This window comes from Schistocerca gregaria, chromosome 3 (assembly GCF_023897955.1).
Source record: "Schistocerca gregaria isolate iqSchGreg1 chromosome 3, iqSchGreg1.2, whole genome shotgun sequence".
NCBI classification, from domain to species: domain Eukaryota; kingdom Metazoa; phylum Arthropoda; class Insecta; order Orthoptera; family Acrididae; genus Schistocerca; species Schistocerca gregaria.
Window position 1 is genome coordinate 184,444,454 of NC_064922.1, and position 27,878 is coordinate 184,472,331.

Below are 27,878 nucleotides of genomic sequence, written 5' to 3' on the forward strand. Positions count from 1 at the left end.
GCATATTCCAACACAACGAAGGTATCATTCACACAACAGAAGAAATGTTTAGGACTGAGCCCTGCAGTTTTCACTGCCATCTCCTCAAAGTGCTCCATACAGCAGTTGCCAATCCCAGAAGCAAGTGGTGAGCCCATGACCACTCTATCAACTTGTTCACAGAACTACCTGTCACATTTGAAAGTTTTGGTGCTGTACATGTTTAAACAGCTTCACTGTTGGGGCTAAAAATGATCTGATAAGAGTACCAAGGCATGTTGAAATGGTACTTGTGTGATGTTATGTCAAAGCTCACCAGTAGATCATCCTTCCCCAGTCACATCCCCCTCAGCAAGGCCATAAATTTGGCAGAATTCATCACATGATGACTGCACTGCCCACTACAAATTTCATAAGTGAGGCTAAACACCTGACCACTCCATATGTGAGTCCATTAATAATGATCACTAAAGGACTCAGTAGTACACCTTCTTTGTGAATTTTAGGCAGTGTACATAATTATGTTATGTCTTCCTTGCATGCTGTTGAACAGAGAATTTAGATATTAATTTATTCTACATCTAATACCAAATATTACAAATAATACAGGAATTTTTTGCAGCATCAGTTGCTAACAGTAGTTTTGAATGTTGAAATATATACAGATACAAAAGATTTATAAATCTGTTGCTCTTAGACAGAGTGGCTATTCAGAAGCCCTAGCCACTATGAATGTCTGAAAATGTTATTTAACTGGCAAACACACAAAAAGGGCTCAGTGCATGAATTTGAACTTTAGTACACCCAACATTCGAGCTCCAGAGAGGGGATGCTTGTGTCTCATTGGCAATGATGTAATCACTCATGGTAGCACCCTTGTGTGACAGTGATGGCTGTAGGAAATGTTGTGACATAACTGGCAGTGACGTATTAGAAAGTGCAACCAACTGGATAATGTCCGATATTGCAGTGTGGAGGTGCTACAGTTTTTGATAGTACTACTTTATATCTTCTTTTGACAGAACTGATTCATGAAACAAGCTATTGTTTTTGTGTTATCTTCAATGTTGGGTCCTTCTGCAGCTTCCTTTAGGCCATATCTTGTAGTAGGGCACTTATTTTCTTGTGGCAGTCTTCAACACAGAAAAGAACTGTTGCATTTTCTTTGTCAGTAGGTAGGACTTCTTTTCACATTGTCTTAGGAATCATTATGCTCTCTGTTCTGTTCAGAAGTTGGGATTATTGATGATCTAGTATGTTTCAAGGCTAATTTCCTCCACTTTTTCAGCTGACGTGCTATGGAGTGCACTTTTATCAATAATAATGCACTGTTTTGGTATTGTGTTGGGAACAGGAAGTTTAGCTCTTTTCAGTGGGCCAAATTTGTAAGGGCATTTAGTTCTTTCACCATCAAGTTGATAGTCATGCAGGTGTCATTGACACCCTGGGTCTTCATCTGACCTCCCACCTGCCTCTCAAAATTTCTGTGTTGTCTTTTGTTACTGTGCTGCCTTTGCATTTAGCTGTACACAAATAAACACATTAGATGCTTACATCTAGGACATAAAAATAAATCCGCAGTGGCAGAACACAGTCTCAGTGAGAGGACATAAATTCCAGTTTGAGATAACAAAAATAATGTGCCAAGTTAGCAGCTTTGGGGAGAACATCTGCAAATATTCAATTGAGATGAGGCTCCAAGACAGTCTTGACAACAGGGACAACAACTATCGGCTAAGTTTGGCATAGAACCTTGCACTAGCAGCTGTATGCCAGGAATTCACCCAACAAATGATACTTCATGCATCTGGGCAAAACTGAATGCATTGAGAGTCGAATGGTGGACCATGCACCCAACAGGACACTGTTAAAATCTACATTCACATATAAAATTCATGATTGTTGCAAGGCATGGATCATAAGTTGATTTTACTGTAGCCTTTATAATGAAGTAACTGAAGGTTTTTGAGCCCAAAGCGATACTGTTAATGGTTCTTACAGTATGTTTTGATACCAATCACATGATCTGTAATTTTCTTTCTGTCCCAGAGAAGAAATTGAAACTAAATGACTTCATTAATTGCTACGGTAATAAAATATTAAAACAACATATTTTCCCAAAAAAGTATCAATTATATAAAGTGGAGACACTAGAGCAGTGTAACAAGAAAAAGAAAACTACAACAAATCTTTTGCAGCAGCCCTACTTCAGTTCTATAATGGTTAGTGACTGTGAGTAGAAAATTTGTTTTACTTTTATGTTTTGCTGGTCTTCATTTCCACCTTGTTTTAACTGAAAATGTGTAACATTGGTGTAGGTGCTTGATTTATGAGGCAAGAGAAAAACTAAAACAAGAGCACTGAAGTGTCATCAAATTAAATACAGGGGGAATTAGATTGGATAATGAGACAGTAAGAGTAGCAGATGAGTTTTGCTATTTTGGTAGAAAAGTACTGGAAGATTGGCAAAGTAAAGAGGATGCATAGTAAAAGAGGGCAGTAGTAAGAAAAAATTACTGAAACAGAGAAATCTGTAATCACTGAATATACATTTAAATGTTAGGAAGTATTTTCTAAAAGCATCTGTCTGGAATGGAGCCTTATATGTAAGTGAAATATGGATGATAAATGGTAAGGACAAAAGGACAATTTAAGCATTTTAAATGTGGTGTTACAAAATGAGCTCACTCAAGATTATATTGATATAATGAGTAACTAACAAGCAGACACAGCATGAATGTGAGGAGAAAAGGGCTTTATCAGACAGCTTTATTAAAGAAAGGGACAAATTCAGAGGACAAGTCCTGAGACATTGAAGACTAGTTGATCTGGTAATGGAGGGAAGGGTGCACATTTGGGTGTGTGTATTGTGGGGGTGGAGGTGGGGGTGGATGGGGGGGGGGGGGCAGGAGAATATGGTTTAATGTTACAGAAGGATATCAAAGATTGATTACAATAAAGAGATTTTTGATAACATACAAGATGTTTCAAAAAGAATAAACATTTTACAAAGCACTATATTGTCAAAACTGTCAACCACTGCACCACGGCCTGTTATTGGAAGAATGAATATATTGTCTAGTTTACATACATTGCTGCTAGAAGTTGAGTATTTTCTGTTTGTTGGTTACCATCACACGTTGCAAAATGGTTGCTCCACAGCAAAAACATTTTTTGTTCTTCAGTTTGTGAAGTGTAATTCCATGATTAAAGCTAAAATACATTTCAAGTTGAGGTACCATACTGATCCCTCAAATGGATGGAATGTTCACAGATTGTATTGACAGCTTGCAGACACAGGATATGCATGTAAAGGAAAGAGTCCTTGCTGCCCTTGTGATTCCAAAGAAAATATTGCACACATCCAGTCTGCTTTTCAATGTAGTCTGTCAAAATCAACTCATTGTGCCAGATAGGAGTTACTGCTCATAATGATAACTTGGTGAGTTTTGAGACATCAGTTGGTTATAAAGCCATATGAGTTACAGCTGTTATAGGCTTTATGGCACGACGAAAAACGCATGTGTGTATCATTTTCTGATGCGCTTCAGAATGCTATTGACAATGATAACACATTCACACAATGGAATTCAGTGATGAAGTGCCTTTCCACCTTAATGAGAAAGTAAACAAATATAGTGTTCACACTTGGGGCCATCAGAACCTACATGCACACAGTGGACATGTATGAGATTCACCCAAAGTCAATGTGTTTTGTGATATATCCCACTCATTTGTTTATGGCCCATTCTTCTTTGATGGAAACATGGTTAATAGTCACCAGTATGTTTTTATGTTACAGAATTGGTTGTTTCTGATGCTAAATGATGATAACTTCATTTTTCAGCAAGACGGGGGATGCCCCCCCCCCCCCCCCCCCCCCCCCCCCACCGACCCACTACAGTCACCAAGGACATCAATATCTGAATGAAACTGTACTGAGCAATTGATTTGGTTGTCAAACAGGAAGTGACATAGCCCTTCTCATCTGACTCCCATGGTCACTGGATTTGATGCCCTGTGACTTCTTCCTTGGGGGGGGGAGTAATATTATGATTATGGAGAACATTTATGCTCCAACACTGCCACAGAACCTAGAAGAGTTGAAGAAATGGATCTGTACTGTCATAATGCAAGTGATGACAGACATGCTTACCTGAGTGTGGGAGGAACATCTACATATACGGAAAGACTTCCCTTAGGGGGAAAAAAAGGACAGGTGTACACTCGCGCACACACACACACACACACACACGCACACATATCCATCCATGTGTGGATGGATATGTGTGCTTGTGTGTGTGTGCGCGAGTGTACACCTGTCCTTTTCTTCCCCCTAAGGGAAGTCTTTCCGCTCCCGGGATTGGAATGACTCCTTACCTCTCCCTTAAAACCCACATCCTTTCGTCTTTCCCTCTCCTTCCTGAAGAAGCAACCATCGGTTGCGAAAGCTAGTAATTCTGTGTGTGTGTTTGTGTGTTTTGTTCTTGTGCCTGTCTGCCGGCGTTTTCCCACTTGGTAAGTCTTGGAATCTTTGTTTTTAACATATTTTTCCCATGTGGAAGTTCCTTTCTATTTTATTTACATCATCATATATATATATATATATATATATATATATATATATATATATATATATATATATATATATATATATATATATATATATACTGGGAAACATTCCACGTGGGAAACTGCCTACATTATGAAGCTTTCTATGTGGACACAGGCAGACAGTGTTTGTTGGTAATGAGGATCACCCTGTGGCTAAGCATGCCTTGGTGCACGGCCAGCACATCTTGGCACAGTGTTACACTGTTCGGGTTATCTGGATACTTCCCACTAACACCAACCTGTCAGAACTCCAGAGATGAGAACTTGCCCTTCAGTATATCCTCTCTTCTTGTTATCTGCCAGGCCTTAACCTCCGCTAATTTCAAGTTGCCACTGCTCATACCTCATCTGTCTTTCAACAACATCTTTGCCTCTGTACTTCCGCCTCGACTGACATCTCTGCCCAAACTCTTTGCCCTTACAAATATCTGCTTGTGTATGTGCGGATGGATACATGTGTGTGCGTGAGTGTATACCTGTCCTTATTTCCTGCTAAGATAAGTCTTTCCACCCCCGGGATTGGAATGACTCCTTACCCTCTCCCTTAAGACCCACTACCTTTCGCCTTTCCCTCTCCTTCCCTCTTTCCTACCGAGCGAAGTGGCGCAGTGGTTAGCACACTGGACTCGCATTCGTGAGGATGACGGTTCAATCCCGTCTCCGGCCATCCTGATTTAGGTTTTCCGTGATTTCCCTAAATCGCTTCAGGCAAATGCCGGGATGGTTCCTTTGAAAGGGCATGGCCGATTTCCTTCCCCATCCTTCTGTCACCCGAGCTTGCGCTCCATCTCTAATGACCTCGTTGTCGACGGGACGTTAAACACTAATCTCCTCCTCCTCCTCCCTCTTTCCTGAAGAAGCAACCGTTGGTTGCGAAAGCTTGAATTTTGTGTATATGTTTGTGTTTGTTTGTGTGTCTATCAACCTGCCAGCGCTTTCGTTTGGTAAGTCACATCATCTTTGTTTTTATATATAGCTGTCCGTTTTTCCCACTAAGGTAAGTCTTTCCACTCCCGGGATTGGAATGACTCCTTACCCTCTCCCAAAACCCACATCCTTTCATCTTTCCCTCTCCTTCCCTCTTTCCTGATGAAGCAACAGTTTGTTGCGAAAGCTTGAATTTTGTGTATATGTTTGTGTTTGTTTGTGTGTCTATCGACCTGCCAGCACTTTTGTTTGGTAAGTCACATCATCTTTGTTTTTAGATATATTTTTCCCACGTGGAATGTTCCCCCCCCCCCCCCCCTCTCTCTCTCTCTCTCTCTCTCTCTCTCTCTCTCTCTCTCTCTGGGAAACATTCCACGTGGGAAACTGCCTACACTGTATATAAATGGGGTGAGTCACCTAACGGAACGTGACAAGAGGGGCTACTGTAATTGTTTAAATTGTTTAATACAAACCATACCAAAAAGCACGGAAGTATGTTTTTTACCACAAACCTAAGTTTTTTTAAGAGGAACCACGTTAGTTCTGTTAGCACATCTGAACATATAAACAAATACGTAATCAGTGCCGTTTGTTGCATTGCAAAATGTTAATTACATCTGGAGATATTGTAACCTAAAGTTGACAGTTGAAACCTCCGACGTTCACTTGCTTGTTGTAACAAACATGGGCCACGGTCGGCGAGCAGCATCTGCAGGGACATGTTTACAATGACGACCGTGTTTACAAGTGCGGCTGTAGTGCACTGTTGTGGTTTGGTCTAGCTGTCACAGTGCCCGCATGTGGCACTTAATGCTGTTGTTCTGCATTCATCTCCACACATACAACCAACTGTAGTACACCGTGTTACCAGATGTCTGCGATAGTGTAGTGTTGTAGGAACTGTGACCATGGTGTATTCGAACTCTGAAAAGGCAGAGATGATACTCATCTATGGCGAGTGTCGACGAAATGCAGCTGAAGCCTGCAGCGTGTATGCAGAATGGTACTTGGACAGAGAGCATCCAAGGTGCCGCACATTGCAAAACATCTACCACCAACTGTATGCAACAGGCATGGTCGTAGCACGCAAATAGGTCCATAACAGGCCCGTCACAGGAAAAGCGGGTGCACTTGGTGTGTTTTCTGCTGTTGCCATGAACCCACACATGAGTACATGGGACATTGCGAGGGCCGGTGGACTGAGTCAAAATAGTGTAATGTGCATACTGCATCGTCACCACTTTCACCCGTTTCATGTGTTGCTACATCAGCAATTACATGGTGATGACTTTAATCATTGAGTGCAATTCTGTCAATGGGCATTAACAGAGAATGCGTTGCAGTTCTACCTGTTTATCGATGAAGCGGGTTTCACAAACCACGGGGCAGTGAATCTACGGAACATGCATTACTGGTCTGTGGACAATCCTCGCTGGCTCAGACAGATAGAGCGACAGTGACCAAGGACTGTAAATGTATGGTGTGGAATCATTGGCGACCACCTCATTGGTCCTCACTTCGTTGCAGGGGCCCAAACAGCTGCAACATACATCGCATTTCGACAGAATGATCTGCCAATGTTGCTTGAAAATGTCCCACTGGAAAAACGCCGATGTATGTGGTATCAGCATAATGGTGCACCTGCACATTCCGCAATTAACACTAGGCTGTCCCTTGTCAGGATGTTTGACGGGCGTTTCATAAGACATGGAGGATGCATAAATTGGCCAGCTCGTTCTCCTGATCTTACACCTCTGGACTTCTTTCTGTGGGGTATGTTAAAGGAGAATGTGTACCATGATGTGCCTACAACCCCAGAGGATATGCAACAATGTATTGTGGCAGCCTGCGGCGACATTACACCAGATGTAGTGCGGCGTGTACGACATTCATTATGCCAGAGATTGCAATTGTGTGCAGCAAATGATGGCCACCGCATTGAACATCTATTGGCCTGACATGTCGGGACACACTCTATTCCACTCCGTAATTGAAAACGGAGACCACGTGTGTATGTGTACCTCACCCCTCATGGTAACGTACATGTGCGTCAGTGAAAAAGACCAATAAAAAGGTGTTGGCATGTGGATGTAATGTTCTGTTCCAGTCTCTTCTGTACCTAAGGTCCATCAACGTTCCCTTTGGATCCCTACATAATTCGATGCTCTCCGATACACATGATCGAACAGTGGAGGAGCGGTACTCAAGCGTCAACTTTAGGTTACAATATCTCCGGTAGCAATTAACATTTTACAATGAAACAAATGGCACTGATTACATATATGATTATATGTTCAGATGTGCTAACAAAACTAACGGGGTTCCATTTAGAAAAACCTAGGTTTGTGTAAAAAAACATTTTTGTATGGTTTGTATTAACCAATTACACCAGCCCCTCTCCTCACGTTCGGTCTGTGGAATCGATTCGTGAGTATTTGATGTGGTTTACGAAATATATCCAGTGGGAATGTTAGGTGACAAAGGGCCTATAACACTACCTTGGGGAACACCAGAAATCACTTCTGTTTTACTCATTGACTTTCCATCAATTACTACAAACTGTGACCTCTCTGACAGGAAATCACAAATCCAGGAATTTGGCTATCAATGTGGTATTGTTCACATTATTGGTGGAGGACATATTGAACACCTTTAATCTAAACTTGAGAGATTTGTAAATATGTGTCCCAAGTTTCGTAGTTGTATGTTTGCCAGTTTAATAAACATATGCATTTGAAGTAAGTATATTCTTTTTGAAACACCCTGTATACTAACTGCAGTAGATATTCAGAGATTCGTACAGGAAAGACTAGCATGGAGAGCTGAATCAAACAAGTCTTCAGACTGAACATCTGAACAACAAAACAAATAGGAACATATTCCATTTTTATGCAACAAAAGAAAATTTCTGACACATGGACCTAATGTTATCACTAAAAGCACTGCAGTCTCTAAGGTCTGTTTATAGCATCAATAGGATGAATCAGCTAGACAAATTCTAAGTAATAGGGGAAACTTATAAGGAAAGGTGCGGATGATAAACAGTGTTTAAAAACAAAAACAGTAATGCAACCTGTGAGAAAGTATGCTTGAAACAATAAATAACAAAAAGTGGAATATTAATGGTCTGTGTGCTGACTTATCAAACAAAAATCATAAGGTTGACAATTTACAAATTATTTTTTCTGGATGTAAAAACATTAAAGTTATTTTTCTGAATAAATGTTGGCTTACATAGGGTAATTTAAAAATTCCTAGTGAAGTCAATGAATTGTTCAACAGTTTTGTTGACAAAATGAATCATCTAGAAACATCCACACTTCTTCATTTCCACATAATATATGAAATAAGAAATGGATTTAATTATTTGAATGAGGACAGTGTATTTGAGAGTTGCTTTGGTGAGTTAAGGGACCTAAACGTCACAGTAGTTTCTATTTATAGAGTGGTAATTGAAGCTTTTCTGGTCAAATTTTAGAGCCTGTTAAAAAATCTGAATAGAGGAAAAGGAAAGAGATTGTATTAGCTGCTGACTTCACTAATAATATCATAACTGAAAGCAATGATATGTCCAAATCAATGACAGAATTTGAGCTTCAAAGTTAATTTCACTCAGGTCTCTAGAATAATGCTTTGTCAGCGACCTGTATTTTCAGTAGGCACAGTAGGTACTATTATTCTTTTTTTAAAGTGATGTGGCATGAATCAGTGTACAGTATCTGTATACATGATAAGTGTTAATATTAAAAACTACATTATTTCTTAGTCTTACTCAAGCAGCTACACTTAGAAATCAGGTTTTACCTCTCAGGCTATCATTTTTTCAATAGAAATTTATCCATGGAGTTGCCCAGGAGAAATGATTTTAGGTTAGATTTCAAATTTGTTTTTCTACCTGTCAGACATTTTATCTTATTTGAAAAATGATCAAATAGTTTTGTTGCTGCAAATTGAATTCTTTTCTGAACCATTGACAACTTTGATAATGAGTAATAAGAGTCATTTCTTCCTCTAATGTTGCAGGTAGGACATCACTGTTCTTCTTGAATTGTGATGGATTACTTATGACAAATTTCATTAGCGAGTGTATGTATTGTGATGGTGTAGTTAAAATGCCTAACTGCTTGATAACCACAGGTGAGCAGCACATATTATTCTTGTAGTTTGCAATCAATAATTTCTTCCTACATGGTGAGTTACCCCAGGAAATTATCATGTGAGACATTATTGAGTGGAAATATACAAAATATATCATGAATCTGATTCATCTGTTTACAAGAATTTTGGATCCTGTTCAAAGAGCAAAAGGAGCTAAAATTAATTGTTTAAGCAGCTCACTAATATGCTTCTTTCAGATCCAGTTTTCATCAATATGCACACCCAAAACTTTGGTGCATTCTACCCTACTGACTACTGTTCATGTGCTACATCAATTATTGATATGACTCTGTTTTTTTGCAGAACTGAATATAGCGCATGTTTTAAAAATTTTGGGAGCATCCATTTTCTGGGATCTACTTACTAATCTTTTGAAAAACATTATTAACAATCTCATCTGTGGTTTCTCTCTAATGGGATTTATTATAAACTCATCTGAAAAAGTACAAATCCTATTTATTGAATGGTAAGTGGAAGGTCATAAACATATGTAAGGAATAGGATTGGATTCAGGACTCCCTTTGTGATTTCTTCAAAGTCACTAAAATTTTCTACCCTTACAGCATTGTTTGAATTATTCAGCACAATGTTTCGTAAATTATGATTCAAACCAGATATGTGCAACACCACTGATTCCATAAAATTAGAATTTCTCTGAGAGTGCAATATGATCCACACAATCAAACACCTTGGGTAGATCACATAAAGCCAAATGCCAATAAAATAAAAAAATTCCAGTAAATTCCAGTGGGTGATGTTTTAATATTTAAGACTTCTAATATTTCATGAGTGAAAGTGTAAATAGTATTCTCAGTTGAGCAGCCCTTCTGGAATCCAAACTGTGATATTCTAAATAACTTGCTTCTACTTAAATGAGAAACTACTCTTGAGTAAATTACTTTATCCAGTACTTTGGAAAAAGATAACAGTAAGAAAACTGGATGATAATTAATTAAGTCTTTCTTGTCATCTTCCTTATGAAGAGTTCTAACAATTGCAGATTTTAATCTGGCTGTTAAAATTCTATGTGCCAGTAGTGTGTTTCATATATCTCTAAGCTCATTTCTCTTTTACTTAGAAAAACTTTTCAGGATTCTGTCTGAAATTCCATCAACACCATATAAGCTTTACTTTTTAGAATTTTTATAGATCCATTAATTTCAGTGAAGGATGTTGGCACTGCTACTAGTTGCTAAAAGATTTATGAAATGACATTTTTCAAAATATTCTCCTACTTCTTCAGCTGAACCATTCTGTAACACACAGAAAGTGATTGTTCAAAATACTTGCAATATTACCCACATTATTAGTTTCTCTCACAACATACATATTTCATGATCTTTTAATGGCTTTCCTTAAAATATATGTATTTGTAATATGCAAGCAATGTTGAATCTTTGCATATTCTGCTCTTTATATAAATTTCTCTCTTCTTACATGACCTGTTAATTCCCTTAATTATCCATGGGTTACTTGCTTTTTAAGGGAATTTATGAATAATTATTTAGGAAAGCAGCTTTCAAATATTGACAAATACTTATTACAGGATAAACTGAAGTTGACATGACATGAATTTCCCATATTTCTATAAATGTTGTGTTCGATGATGGTTATAAATTATCTTCAGATTTGACCATCTGTGAGCACTTTGCATTGTTTGTTGAACAATCATAAATTAATTCAATTGAAAGAAATTGAACTTTATTTCATAATTAGTTAAAATAAGCTGAATGGAATTAGGCAGCTGTATTTCAAGTATTTGTAAATCCGAGGAATTTTTAAACAGCTCTCTTGAATTATTCAATGAACAAGAACTATATGTAGCAAAATTACCAGTAAACGTGAATGAATAATTCAAGGCATACAAATTTAAATGCTATCAAAAGGAAGCCTCCAAATGAACTAAAATATAACAAATATAGGCATTTTATTCACTATGTTAGAGATTATTGAGTTATATTTTAAAAAAGCTGTGAACAAAAATAAGTTTATTATATAACATAAAAGTAAAACAAAGGCAGTGAGGTCCATTGTTAAACCAATTAGCTATTAGAATTAGTTGCAACAGATAGCTAGGATTAAATGACAACCTTACTGCAAACACAGTTCAAATATCAGAATGTTTAAATCAATACCTTGTAAATGGAGCAAGGACAATGTTAATGTAGTAGAGTATAAGAGTAAAATAAATCCTTTTGGACTTCAGCAAGAAGCTCAGTATCACACAGATTTGATAAAGGTTGTAGAAAATGTTATATTATTAGTAAAAAAATACCAACTAAAGTGATTAAAGCTCTGTATCACAAAATAAGCACCTTCACTAACTCAAATCTTTTGAACACTGATATTTTCCTGATATGTTGAAGAATGCTGAAGTCACACATCTATTTCAGTAAGGATTGAGAGAAGACAAGGAAAATATCAAACCGTTTCTATTCTTCCAATCTCATCATCAGTGCTGGAGAAAGTAACTGCAATCCTAATTCAAAATTATATTATAACAAATGATATTACTATATGTAGCCAATGAGAATTTTAGCACACAAACACACTCTGCAGTAGTGAATAACTTTATTGAAAAGATAAGCAAAGGCTTAGATCAGATGAATAGTTTTTAGGTATCTTTTGTGATCTTACATAAACCTGTGACTGACTACGCCATGCCTTGGTTATGTACAAATTAGACAAATATATGATTAAGGGCAATGCTCTGAAACTACTTACATACTACCTGCAGAATAGAAAACAAAGAGTAAATGTCACAGGAAATGAAGTGAATTAGTATTCTAAATGGAGTACAGTACCAGAAGGTGTGTTTCAAGTCTCCATTTTAGGCTCAATGCTGTTCCTATGCTACATACTGTAGTGATTCGAGAATTTCTGCATAAATTCTAGAACCATTTGGCCTTACACCATTTCAAACACATGATATTTTAGATTTGAGTGGGAAAAAGGCACCCTATCTACTGCACATCACCTGTCTGTGTGTGCAGGTCTGAAGTTTATTGTGAGAAGACTGTAGACACGGTGGTCAAACGACACCGACAAGTACTTGTCAGTCAATTCATGAAAGTCATAGTGAAAGCACGTGGAAGAACCAAGGAACTTCTGGGTTATTCTGAGCTGTTTTGTAATTTTGGCCATTATTAGTGACAAAAAAAAACAAAAAAAAAACAGTTGACTTGAGTTACGGAAGACTTTTAAGTAACTCTTAACACAGACTTGCTAGAGGCAAAACATCGTTATGATTTCTGTGGTTGTTAAACCAACTCTGTTGCAAATGTATCTTAATTGTGTCTAATGTGAGACGACATGGGTGACTTAAAAAAAGTCGAATATTTATGTGAGAAATGATAATTTTCTTCTTTGTGGAAGTTGAAATATACCTAGAATGGACTAAAATTATTCTTTGAGTACCAACTTATTTCACAAGAAAAGAGAGAGTCTTATATACTTCTTTAACTATCATCATTCTTTGGAGAAGAAATTTTTAGATATTGTCATAGCCAGCTATCCAGAGAAGAAGATTGACTGTGATACCATGTAAATCAAGTCATGTAAAAGAAGTGGGAAGTGTTGTACACCTAATCACCCTCAAAGTATTTCCATAGGGACTCCACACTCTCATTCCTACAGTGCTGCCATTGTTGCAAGCATGCCAAAAAGACCTCTTTTGGATCTAAGCTTAGTTGTCATTGCTGCCTGCTGCCATAATGTCCTCTCTCATCTGACATTGCATTCCTTTTAATGGCAACAGGCAAAAGTCACCAGGGGCCACATCAGGAGAGCCTGTTGAAGCACAGGAATCTGGTTTTTCACCAAAAAAGTCTGAATAAAGTGCAAGGAATGTGCTGAAGCATTGTCGTGATGAAGTTGTCAATTTCCTGTTGACTGTAAGTCTGCCTCTTGTGCTGTACATCATTACATAGGTGATGGGAGACAGCTCTGTAGTACTCTTTGGTGATTGTTTGACCCCTGTGGTGTGTACTTATGGTGTACCACATCGTGGGAGTCAAAGAAAACAGTAAGCATCATTTTGATGTTGCTCAGCACTTGGCGATCTTTCTTTGGTCTTGGTAACAAGGAGCGCTTCCACTGCGATGACTGGGATTTGGTTTCCAGGTCACACCCATACACCCAGGACTCATAACAGTGACTATGGTGTTTGTGGAGACCAGTACGTCCTGTCAGAATTCAACACGAAGTTGCTTTTGCTCCACCATCACTGACACTCTCTTCATGCACAAATTTTTGGTCAAAATGAAATCTGCCAAAAAAGTGCTGATGCCCACCTCTTTCAAAATTTCTCTGATAGTCACACAGTGGCCTCGTATCACCACAACAGTCACTTTGGCAATGACCTGGTCATTTCGGCATGCTGATTGCGCACCAGAGTGCGGCTCACTCTCCACTGATGGGCAGCCATCTTCAAAGCAGTTGTACCTCTCCTTAATCTGTATGATGCCCATGGCATCATCTTCTGAATAGTTTCCACCTGGTTGTTGCCCATTTTCTGGCCAAAAGTTGATGAAGTAGTACTGCTCCAGTAGTTCCGTTGTTTCCCTTGATATGAAAAACTGACACAAGCACTACACACTTCCTCACTCAACTACTGCTTGCCAGCAACTGGTGCTGTCAACAGGTGGGGAAAAAATTCATGCATGTATGAGTACATGAAGATTCAAGGTTGGCTTCTTCAAGTGCAGTAGATTTAAATCCATCAGATGCTCACAAGAAAAAAGGAAAGAGGTCTGATACTTTTCTAACAGACCTTGTATGCCTTGCACAATTATATGATTGCTGCACCATTGTCTTCTTTTACATGCATTCTGCTGGAAGAGGAAAGAAAGAAGATTTGCGGTTAATGTAGTGCCACCAACAAAGTCGTTAGAGACAGAGCACAAGCTCATGTTATGGATAGTAGGAATGGAGAAGCGTTTTGCCCTTTCAGAGCAATCATCCTGGCATTTGCCTTAAGTGATTCAGACAAATCATGGAAAACTTAAATCTGACCATTCACCTGTAGTGGACATAAGTGTAGTACATAGAAACATGAACAGAAAACAGTATTCATACTCACTTTCAATCTTTTGCTCTTTTCTAGCAAAAGTACAGACATTCCCACACACAACAAACAGACAACCACACACATGCTCCTGCAGCTGAGGGTACATTTGTATGTCTCTACAGTTATGTGAGTAAGAGCTTTCTCTAGAAAAAGGACAAGAACTCAAAAGCTAATGTGAATATTTTTTATGCTGTATGTTTCTATATGCCACACATCAGTCCACTATAGGTGCGTGGTTGCCATTCCATTATTTTACATGTTGTTCCATCAAGAGACTTCCTTTTTTGTTATGAAATTTAAATCTGGATTATTGTATGGGTTTTGAAATGCTGTCCTGACAAACACAAGACCAGTGTCTTACCATTGAGTAGCCTTAATCAGTAATAATTTTACAAGTTCTTTGTAGTATTACTTTCCTTCAATGTTAAACAATTTCTACTGACATGTCAACTCTAGGTGCTTTTCCTTTCTTCATACAATAAATTGGGTAATTAATCTCATCTGGAACTATTTCTGAAATTTTGTTGTTTTTATTATTCACTATTTCTAAATTATGTTTAAAATCATACAAACATTTGAGGAAACATTGAAATGCTTGTTCAATTTACTCTCTTTTGTTAGTTACTGATGGAATATGCTGAATCAGTTCTCATAATCTATATTTCTGATTTAGCTCCCTAAAATCACTTTCTGAAGGTTTGGCTTTGGGATGATATCACAAAATTAGAGCTAGAATTTGTACGATACTCTAATCTTGTAAGAAATTCTTACACTTAACTCTAGTAAACTGGGATTCATTGCCACTTAGGATGTGCTTAGGCATGCTAACTCTTGACAGGTAATCACATCGCAATCAGTTAATAATTGTTCCACTTACTAGGGATTTCATAATGTAAAATTTTACATGCTTCATAAAAATACTGCAGAATACAGTACACATTACACATCACACCTTCCCCTGGGCAGAAGGCCACATCACAGGGATAAATAAGGTATGTACTGTCCTTTAGTACTAATCTTCCGTGCAAGATACCTCCAATAACTTATCCTTAATCATATTGACAAGTAGGATGCACTATACAACCACTGATACAGCATCAGTGAGGCACAAAAATAATTTTGAAAGCCTAACAGAGTATGTGATGAGATCCGAAGTTCACATCATACAGGACATGACACGTAGAACCGGCCCATCGTATGCAATGATAATATTCCAGTGCATGCATGCACATCAGTAATGATGGAAAACCAGAAGCACTGTCCAAACAGTCATGCACAAACTAACCATTTCCTCTGATGTACCGACACTGTGGCAATGAAACTTGCCAGAACCAGTTGAGAGAAAGGCCTCAATGTGTGAAGCCAGGTGAGTGTGAGTGTGTGATAATTCCATATTTGTTACCCAAGCATGCCGCCATTGTTGAAGCATTCATTTGCACTGGAGCTTTTGTGAGAAGAATTTGTTTCAGGAGACATTTTGGAGATGTTATGTGCCAGCAAAGAGCACAATACAGGAGTTGATTGAAAAATGATGGCATACAGAATCAGTTCAAAATGCTCCCAGGAATACACCAACACCTGACTGCACACATGAATTAAAGAGTCAGGCTGAACACATAATGACAAGAAGTCCTCAAAGTCAACCAGGAGTTTGAGTCAACAGGTTCATGTGAGTGAGAGAAGTTGCAGATGTGTTTTAAGAGGACTGAAGTTAAAACCATACCAGATAAGTGTTGTGCAAGAAATGAAGGAGCCCGACCTGCAGAAGACAGAGCATTTCTGTTCATGGCTGTTGAGAAATGTTGCCAGTGGTGTCTTGGAGCCACTAAAGCTCATCATGAGTCATGAAGCATGGTTCCATCTGTCTGGGTACATAAATTCCCAAAACAACCAGTATTGGTCAATAGAAAATCCACACGCAATCCACCAGGTACCCTTGCATGACAAGAAGATTGGTGTTTTGTCTATCATTTATGCCATACACATTATGGGGCCCATATTCTTTGAGATGACAGTGAACAGTGACGTGTATTCAGGAATCCTGGAGGTGTTTTATTCAAACTTAACAGAAGAGGAACATCGGTTATGTTACTTTCAGCAGGATGATGCAACATGCCGCAATTCAGCTACACCATTGCCTTGTGTGCATGAGATGTTTACACCAGAGAGGACAATCACCAAAGACTTGTGGCCTCCTTGGTCACCAGATTTGTCCACTTGTGATTTTTACTTGTGAGGGCTGTTAAAGGGAAGAGTATACGAAACGAATCAACACACAATTGAAGAACTCAAGACAAAGGTCCAGGATGTCATCTATAGCATCAAAAAACAAGAACTGACAAGGATATAAACGAATCTCCTCAAGTGTACTCACAGGTGTGCTGAAGTGAGTACAGGGCACTACTGCAAAGGTGAGTAATCATTTTCAATATGTTACATTCTATTTTATGTTCATGTGTTGACTTTATGGGTCAATTTTATGTACTGCACCCTGTATATATGGGGCAGTCAAATGGAAACCGGACACCCATCGCAATGGGACTGTAGAATTGTTTCATTTAAAACTAAACAACACATGTATTCAGATCCCACTATGAGATGATCAATTCCTTTTTTGTAGAACATGGTTACCTGCTAGCAGATCCACGCCGCACCAGCTCTTACACTTTCTCATCTGACTGAAACCTATGTACCCTTGTGTCTTTCTTCAGGTTGCAAAATATCTGAAGATCACACAGTGAATGATCCAGGCTGTATGGAGGACCTTACAGTGTTTCCCTACCAAACTGCTGAAATTAGTTTGAGTCTTATCGGGAGTGTGGAGGCAGATGTTATCATGCTACAGGACAATTCTGTCTGACAGCACTCCTGGATGTTTTGACTTTATGATGCATCAGAATTTCAGAAAGTGTCTTCATAGCACTGTACATTGTTTGCGGTTCCCCGCTTAAGGAAGTCGATGAAAAGTGCCCCTGTGGTCAAAGAAGGTAGTCATCATGACCTTACCAAAACTTGTGTAAACAGCTTTGGATTTCTTTAGTAGGGGAGATGTGGGATGTTGGATTTTCTGTTTGCCTCTGGGCTTGAAATATTGACATCAAGGTCATAATGACCTCATTTGACTGTACAGGCCCTCTGTTCATTTAAATTCCTTGAGCATAGAAGCACAATCAATGTGCAATGCTATGGAGACCTTTTGCAGAAACTGAAATGTGCCATAAAGTCAGAACACCCTGTAGCATGATAACACCTGCTCCCAAACTGCCAATCAGATGAAGGCTATGCTTCAGCAATTTGCTTTCAGTGTGCCATGAAGTCAAAATGCCCTGTAGTATAGTAATATCTGTCAGTCAGATGAAGGCTATGGTTCAGCGATTTGGTTGGGAAACACTGCAACATCCTCTGTACACCCAGTGTTCACCATGTGTTATTTACATCTCTTAGCGACGTGAAGAAAGACTTGCATGGATATTGGTTGCAGTCAGACAGGGAAGTGCAAGAGTGGATGTGGTTGTGGATCAGTCAATTGCTGACTGTGTTCTTTGAAACATGAATTCACTGTCTCATGTCCCAATGCAATAAATGACATAACATTTGTGGTGATTACTTTTGAATGGAACCAATCCTGTTGTGGTAGGTCTTTGGTTACCATTTGAATGTACCTCATATTTATGATGACATGCAAAATATTATTCGCAGCCTCAGGTTTAGTGTAGGTGAGGTTATTTATGTTAATATTGCAAAATTTCAGCTCCCAGGAGCATTTGCCTCAAAGAAAAGAAACTTGGAGACCATGTAAAAAATTACCAGAAATGTGTAATGAATACTCCAGGGAAATGGTGTCCATTTAGGCCCACAATTGATTTTTCTTGTGTGATCAAAAGGTAAGGGCTCAATTAATTCATTCACTGAATAGCAATCACCAAAACAGAAATGTGAAAGCATACACCAGTATGCCTCACTGATTTTAAAGGGCACATATTAGCATGTAGATGGATTTGAAAGGAGGAGAGTGACATATCACCCATACTCCATTTTCCATGCAATGATGCTTTGAAACATTTCAAGGAAAATTATGACTGGATTCAAAACACACTGAACGAAGTATTGAATGCACAGTGCTCAATCAGAGACTAAAGACATTCATTTGTATGGGACTACACAAAGTGGCTTGAAAAGTTTGAGAAAATTTGTTTTATATGACAGTTGTAACTGAAATGTTTGAACTGTGTGAAGGTGTGGTTGGATACCTACAGAATCCAAATTTTAATGCAGACAGAATGAAACATTCTGTGGATATTATGAAATGATCTCTTATGTATCTTAGGTATGAGGAACCATTTTATATGCTATTAGATATTATTATAAGAACCCAAATCAGAAAGATCCCAATAACTTATGGCCTAGAAAAAGTTTTTGATCTGTTTCTGGATGAGACTGAACGAAGATTCATACAAGAAGATCTAAAGTGACTATCCTATAATGTAGAGACACTTGTTACATCCTCCAAAATAAACCCTATGGCCTTTAGGGTTGCTTGGAGTACACACCTCTAAAGGCTTCATGCACAGCTTAAACTGCTGCAATACAGTACAACTGGTGTACAACCACGTAATGTGTCTTATAATGGTAGACAACTTTTTGCTGAATGTAGTAGGCTTAAACAACAGTTTCAGGAAGTTATTTGCTTAATCATTCTGATTATGAAAGTCCCAGTATCATCACCATCATCTGAGAAGTCATTCAGCATCTTGCAGTTATTTTAATTTTGCTTAAGATCAACTATGACACAGTCAAGACACATCCACTGTCTCCTTCATGTCTATCAAGAACAAGTTCATTATGAACAAGGTCACAGCTGGGAAAATTAATTTTATGGATGACATGAAATAATTCATTTCTCAGACTGTGGAACAGAAAGTCAAATTTGGATATCGTATGTAAGACTTTAGAGTATAAAATGAAACACAGTAACTGCCTTCTTCTTTTACAATGAAATTATGATTTCTTTTTCCGTTAAGGTGTGATGCAGTGTTTCTAAAACAGTAGAATTAGCAATAATAAAAACAATAATAATAACAGGAATAGTAATAACAGGAATAGTAATAGCAGTAAGAGGTTTATGAATGGCCAGCTGTTATTCCAGTCTAAAGAAAATCTGAACTACAGTTTGTAGGTGGTCTCAGAGAAATTTAGAATTAATGTCCTCTCACCTGTGATATGTCTTTCTCAATATTAAATGAATGAAATTATTTCCAAGAAGCAGGACCTATAAAACTGAGCCCATATTTATGACATTTAGTGTTAATGAATTGTTTCTCTTTGAAGAACCACATAGTACCACCTATCCCCTTCCCACACTATCAGTAAACATATTTGCTTAACAATTTTGCTGAATAATGAATTCAATGAAATCAGTGAATAGATTTTTTTCATCCCCCAAACAACTGACAATAGGTTTGTTTGCTCAAACAATGAATGGATTTGCTTCCTGCCACCACACTAAACAATAGTTGAGACACCTCTGTGTGCAAAATACTGATCAGAAAAAGGAACAAGATGATACAAGGTGCGATCAAAAAGTAACTACAATTTTTTTAATTTCTCTTACACTTTATTTTCAATTGTTTTTTAATCTTATGTGCTCACATGTTCCTGATTTCTGATGTATGTCTATATTTTCAGCTGTTTTGAATATTTAGTTTATAGTTGACTGTCAAAGACAAGCATTTTGCAAGTGCTTGCCAAACTTTTACTTTTGAAAAAGATGGATCAATGAATTTGCATTAAATTTGCTTGAAGAAGTGGAATAAAGGGCAGAAATACATTCAAGACACTGACCGTGGCTTTTGGCAAATCTACTATGAGCAAATGTTTCAAAGAGGCTTGAGAAGGCAGTGAATATAATGACTGCCCTGCACCCGCTAATACATCAGTTAGTGATGACAATGTGGAAGAGGTAAAGAAAATGGTTCTCTAAAATTGCCAAATCACCATCAGAGAGATTGCTGTTGTCAGCATATCCCTTAGTTCATTTCAAGCAATTTTTTTGGTATGTTTTAGGTATGAAATGTGCAGCAGCAAAATATGTTCTGAAATTGTTGAATTTTGAGCAAAAATATCATTGTGTAGATATCACTCAGGAATTGCTGAATGAAGCTGACAACAATCTAGAACTTCAAAAGACTCATAAATTGTGAAAAAACATGTATATGGGTATGATGTTGCAATCTAGGCCCAGTTGTCCCAATGGAAACTGTCTGAAGAACTAAGACTAAAAAAATGCAACAACTTTGATTACATGTCAAGGTACTTCTCACTGTTTTCATCAGTTATGATGGGATAGCACATCATGAGTTCTTACCTTATGATAATACTATCAATAAGTCATACTGCCTGCAAGTTTTGTGACATCTGCGTGGTGCAATCCACAGACATTACCAGAATTGTAACAAAGCCATTCATTGAATTTCATCATGTTACTTCAACCACCATATTCATCTGACATAGTTCCATGCAACTTCCTTCTATTCCTGAAGCTTAAGAGAACCATGAAATGGCATCAACAGATTGTTTGAAGGAGCTAAATAGCATAACAAAAAGTGAGTTCCAGAAGTGCTTCCAAGATTGGATAAAGTGCTGCCACAAGTGTATTATATCTGAGGGGGATTACTTTGAAGGAGATGAAGCTGATGTTGATGAATAAATAAAGACTCTTTAAGAAAGCAAAAATTCCCTTTATTTTTTGATCACATCTCATAGTCATCGGAGAATATTTTCCATGGAGCCACAGTGGGCAATTTTTTTAGGGGAAGATGGAGATTGGAATATATAACATAAATAAAGGACGATGTTGAGTGCAAGTGGTGCTATGAGATAAGGGGGTTGTCACTGGAGAGGAAACTGTGGTGACCTGTATCGAAACAGTGAAACTAGTCAAATGATTAAGGGAGGGGAGGTGGGTCGGAAGTGTGTGGAACCATTGCATAGATGGAAGACAAATCCAGCAGTGAAGAGATTGTACAATGACCCCACTCTCAGGAAAACTACTGTCTTGACTTAGTTGTTATAACTGACTGTCCAACTTCATCCACAATTCTAGCATGATATTGAACTACTACAAGTGTGGATCTTTCTGCATTGTCAGTTTTATGCCACCTGCCATAGGATGGACTTGTGAAACGGGTGCATTATTATATTCAAGTTATAAATACAATACACTGTAATTGCCATTACAAAGAAATGAAAGAAAAAATTATCAAGCTTCACTCCTCTTGACCAGAATGTTGCAACTGCATATGATTCTGTAACCAGAAGGACTTCTTCTGCCCAAATGCAGGACATAGTTGACAACCCAGTAGGTGCTCCATGGTCTGTGGTTCTGCACAGCCAAAGTGCTATTTTGGGAGGTTACTTCTAGATGTTGATATTCCAGAACAAAGATTGCTGAGTGATCTCCACATGACCCAATAGTGTTCATTCCCATGTGTGAGAGTTTCAGAGGGAGAGAACAGATAGAGTTATTCTCAAATTAAGAGGTCCACAGTTGCTGTCATTTGCAAGACATAAGTGATACTGAGGAAACTTGGGGCTGCTGGAATGTATCCATATAGTGGATGGCTTTCCTGTCGAGCCTGATTTGTTCCCTCCACATTGGCAACTACTTAACTACTTGATGATGAAAATCTGGTGACACTATGCCAGTGATCTGGTAGAGTATTACAAGTGGCACAAGTTTCAAACATCCTGTAATAAGCCTATACATTTCATTTAGCACCTTGCCACTGTGTTTGTATATGGAATTTTACTAGACTGGGCATACATACTCTGCAACACTGCAACATATCACTAGCACTTTTGTTCTCAGGATTTGAAGTTGAGAGCCCCACATACTGCTAGTGATCTTCCAAAGGATATTATTGCTGGCTTCCACCTTCATTCTCTTATTCTTACAATGCTGCTTATAGGTCTTACACATAACAAGGGAGAATTAATAATTCATGTGAATTCTGTTGTATGGCTTTAAATGCCCAGAAACCATGAGAGCCTCTGGTGTCAATGGACATGTGAACATCTCTATTCACACACCAAAATTGAGTCTTTTTGAGTGATTCCTGCTTCAACAAAGGCCAAATATGTTTGGTTACTAATATGCTGATTACAATCTGGTAGGCTGCATTATTGTGATTCGTAGTGGACAATGTCATGTCGGATTATGGTTTGGAGTGTTATTGGATCCAATATGTCATCTTGACTTTGATGTATTGAGGTGAATACATGTAGCAGCCACTGTATTAAGGATGTTTAGAGCTTGAGGTAATAACCCTCATTCAAGCAACTCTGTATGTCATAATAACAAGAGAATTCTTGGCAACATGTGTGGGATCACAACATAGACCTAAAGAGCAATACAGTGCAAAAACTAGTTGAAGGTGGTATTCAAGTGAAAAGACCAACTGCCATCAACAAAGCAACAGTACTGTCAAATGTCAATACTGTTGCATGAGAATGGTGGAAGGTTATCTGGCAGCAGAGGTATTATGAAACAGTTGTATTTACGGGTGTTTCATAAATGTTATGTAGCAGTAGGTCTCTGAAAAAATATATATATATATATATATATATATATATATATATATATATATATATATATATATATATATAAATAAAAGAAAGAAACTTCCACATGGGAAAAATATATTAAAAACAAAGATTCCAAGACTTACCAAGCGGGAAAGCGCCGGCACATGAACAAAACACACAAACACACACACAGAATTACGAGCTTTCGCAACTGGCAGTTGCTTCGTCAGGAAAGAAGGAAGGAGAGGGAAAAACGAAAGGATGTGGGTTTTAAGGGAGAGGGTAAGGAGTCATTCCAATCCCGGGAGCGGAAAGACTTCCCTTAGGATGGTTTCCGGGGGTAACAGACTGGGTACGGATTCCAGGCGTTCGAGAAAGTGGTTGGTGTCTTTGATGAAGGATGGGAGACTGCATGTAATGCAGTATATTGCTCCCTCCTACGTATATCTCGCGAAGAGACCATGAGGATAAAATCAGAGAGATTAGAGCCCACACAGAAGCATACCGACAGTCCTTCTTTCCACGTACAATACGAGACTGGAATAGAAGGGAGAACCGATAGAGGTACTCAGGGTACCCTCCGCCACACACCGTCAGGTGGCTTGCGGAGTATGGATGTAGATGTAGATGTAGATGTAGAAGGTGTTGATCTACGTAGGCAGAGATACGTTCTGTGGGGGCTTGGTAACCAGCTGTTACCCCCGGAAACCATCCTTGTAACCATTGATGCCACTTCCCTATACATAAATATCCCGCACGTCCAGGGCCTCGCTGCAATGGAGCACTTCCTTTCACGCCGATCACCTGCCACCCTACCTAAAACCTCTTTCCTCGTCACCTTAGCCAGCTTCATCCTGACCCACAACTTCTTCACTTTTGAAGGCCAGACATACCAACAATTAAAGGGAACAGCCATGGGTACCAGGATGGCCCCCTCGTATGCCAACCTATTTATGGGTCGCTTAGAGGAAGCCTTCCTGGTTACCCAAGCCTGCCAACCCAAAGTTTGGTACAGATTTATTGATGACATCTTCATGATCTGGACTCACAGTGAAGAACAACTCCAGAATTTCCCCTCCAACCTCAACTCCTTTGGTTCCATCAGATTCACCTGGTCCTACTCCAAATCCCATGCCACTTTCCTAGACGTTGACCTCCATCTGTCCAATGGCCAGCTGCACACATCCGTCCACATCAAACCCACCAACAAGCAACAGTACCTCCATTATGACAGCTGCCACCCATTCCATATCAAACGGTCCCTTCCCTACAGCCTAGGCCTTCGTGGCAAACGAATCTGCTCCAGTCCTGAATCCCTCGACCATTACACCAACAACCTGAAAACAGCTTTCGCATCCCGCAACTACCCTCCCAACCTGGTACAGAAGCAGATAACCAGAGCCACTTCCTCATCCCCTCAAACCCAGAACCTCTCACAGAAGAACCCCAAAAGTGCCCCACTTGTGACATAATACTTCCCGGGACTGGATCAGACCTTGAATGTGGCTCTCCAGCAGGGATACGACTTCCTAAAATCCTGCCCCAAAATGAGATCCATCCTTCATGAAATCCTCCCCACTCCACCAAGAGTGTCTTTCCGCCGTCCACCTAACCTTCGTAACCTCTTGGTTCATCCCTATGAAATCCCCAAACCACCTCCCCTACCCTCTTGCTCCTACCCTTGCAACCGCCCCCGGTGTAAAACCTGTCCTATGCACCCTCCCACCACCACCTACTCCAGTCCTGTAACCCGGAAGGTGTACACGATCAAAGGGAGAGCCACATGTGAAAGCACCCACGTGATTTACCAACTGACCTGCCTGCACTGTGATGCTTTCTATGTGGGAATGACCAGCAACAAACTGTCCATTCTCATGAATGGACACAGGCAGACAGTGTTTGTTGGTAATGAGGATCACCCTGTGGCTAAACATGCCTTGATGCACGGCCAGCACATCTTGGCACAGTGTTACACCGTCCGAGTTATCTGGATACTTCCCACCAACACCAACCTATCCGAACTCCGGAGATGGGAACTCGCCCTTCAGTATATCCTCTCTTCTCGATATCCGCCAGGCCTCAACCTCCGCTAATTTCAAGTTGCCGCCGCTCATACCTCACCTGTCTTTCAACAACTTCTTTGCCTCTGTACTTCCGCCTCGACTGACATCTCTGCCCTTACTCTTTGCCTTTAAATATGTCTGCTTGTGTCTGTGTATGTGCGGATGGATATGTGTGTGTGTGCGAGTGTACACCTGTCCTTTTTTTCCCCTAAGGGAAGTCTTTCCGCTCCCGGGATTGGAATGACTCCTTACCCTCTCCCTTAAAACCCACATCCTTTCATTTTTCCCTCTCCTTCCCTCTTTCCTGACGAAGCAACTGCCAGTTGCGAAAGCTCGTAATTCTGTGTGTGTGTTAGTGTGTTTTGTTCATGTGCCTGTCTGCCGGCGCTTTCCCTCTTGGTAAGTCTTGGAATGTTTGTTTTTAATATATTTTTCCCATGGGGAAGTTTCTTTCTATTTTATTTATATATATATATGGATAGATATGTGTGTGTGTGTGTGTGTGTGTGTGTGTGTGTGTGTGTGCATGCGCGCGAGTATATAACTATTCTTTTTTCCCCGTAAGGTAAGTTTTTCCACCCCCGGGATTGGAATGACTCCTTACCCTCTCCCTTGAAACCCAAATCCTTTCATCTTTCCTTTTCCTTCCCTCTTTCCTGACGAAGCAGCCGCCGGTTGCGAAACTTGAAATTTTGTGTGTGTGTGTTTGTGTTTTATTTTATTGTGCCTGTCTACTGGTGCTTTCCCACTTGGTAAGTCTTGGAATCTCAATATAAACACTTGTCAATCAAAAAATATTTCAGTTTCTCACTTTGAATGAGTTTCCTTTGTGGCACCCTATAGAGCTCGGTAATCTGTTGTACCATATTTGACCACTAATGCATGGACTATGGTCTGTTGTTTTTAATTTTGTTCTTTGTCTGTAGTAGCAGTCTTTATTTCTTGTATTATAGGCATGAATATCAGAGCACGTTGTTGCTTTGTTTTGATGTGTCACAAAAAATATAATTAATTTGTAAAGATACAGTGAGTAGACTGTGAGATATTTATGATGTAGAAAGATTTCCCTGCATGAATCTCTATACCCTAATCCATGGATAATTCTGATTGCTCTTTCCTGTAGGGTTAATATGCTGTTTATATGTATGTTGGCAGCACAACCCCATATCTCTATCCTGTAATTAATCTGTGCAAAAATGGTTCCATAATAAATTGTTTTTAATGTCTGATGTGGAACTACTTTTGATAACTGGCTGATTAGATTAATGAACTGCTGATTTTATTGCATAAAATTTGATATGGTTTACCCATCTTAGATTTTCATCTAGGTGAATACCTACAAATCTGCAGCCTTCTGTGTCCACTACTTCAATTTCACCTATGTTACTGATAGAGATTTGGTGTGAGTTTGTAAGTTTAAATGGCAATAACTGAGATTTACTGATATTAATTTTCCAACCTTGACCTTGGAAATAAGTAGTTATTTGACGTAGTCCCTCAGTTGCTACCAACATTAACTCATCATTTTGTTTACCAAGAAATAACAGTGAGGTATCGTCTGCATAGGTTACCAATTGGGAGTTGAAAGGTTGCTCTATATCATTTATGTACACTAGGAAAAGGAAATCCAAATGGAGGACTATTTTACCTATGGAATATTTTACCCAAGAGGACGCTATAATCATTTAACCATGAAGCTGCATGTCCTCAGGAAAAATTACGACTGTAGTTTTCCCTTGCTTTCAGTCGTTCACAGTACCAGCACGACAAAGCTGTTTTGCTTAATATTACAAGGCCAGATCAGTCAATCATCCAGGTTGTTGCCCCTGCAACTACTGAAAAGGCTGCTGCCCCTCTTCAGAAATCACACATTTGTCTGGCCTCTCAACAGGTACCCCTCTGCTGTGGTTGCACCAACAGTATGGCTATCTGTATCATTGAGGCACAGAAGCCTCCCCACCAATGGAAAGCTTATTACAAATGCGCATATGCGCAACAATCTTCTTACTCTGTTCAATTTTTTTTAGAATTTCCTACAACAGTATCTCATGTTTTACTGTAAATTACTTTACACTGCTACTTAAAATAGTTTACCTGCATATGGCTACAGCTGGAATCCACAGAACAGAGATGAGTATCAGGAATGCAATAAGCACAAGTGCCCACACAGGCCACTCATGGCGCTCCGTTATTCCTTTGCTGGCAACCCATGCTGGGTAGCCACTGCCATCTACTGCTATTTCCACAAAGCTGGCTACAAGTATTGACAGCATAGCTAGTGGTGACAGGTATTTCCAGCAGATAAGCCAGTACAGACCTGGCCTCTTGCCTGTCATCATTTCTATGTCATCAGCAAACCTGAAAGTCAAATTTGAAACTTATTTGATCATCAAATACAGATAAGTATTTTGTGTAATTGGTTCAATAATACATTTCTGCATCTCATATTTATGGAGTCGGCTTTATCTAGGATATCTTTCTCCATA

The 27,878-nt window shown here is 39.1% G+C and overlaps 1 protein-coding gene across 1 annotated transcript in view; it reads right to left on the reverse strand.

Moving 5' to 3' along the window:
• LOC126354816 (sodium-dependent neutral amino acid transporter B(0)AT3) overlaps positions 1-27,878 on the reverse strand; it is a 517,077-nt gene that overhangs the window by 12,516 nt on the left and 476,683 nt on the right. Inside the window, exon 12 of the mRNA XM_050004755.1 lies at positions 27,487-27,750. Within this exon, the coding sequence (XP_049860712.1) occupies positions 27,487-27,750 (264 nt within the window). The remainder of the gene's footprint in view (positions 1-27,486; positions 27,751-27,878) is intronic.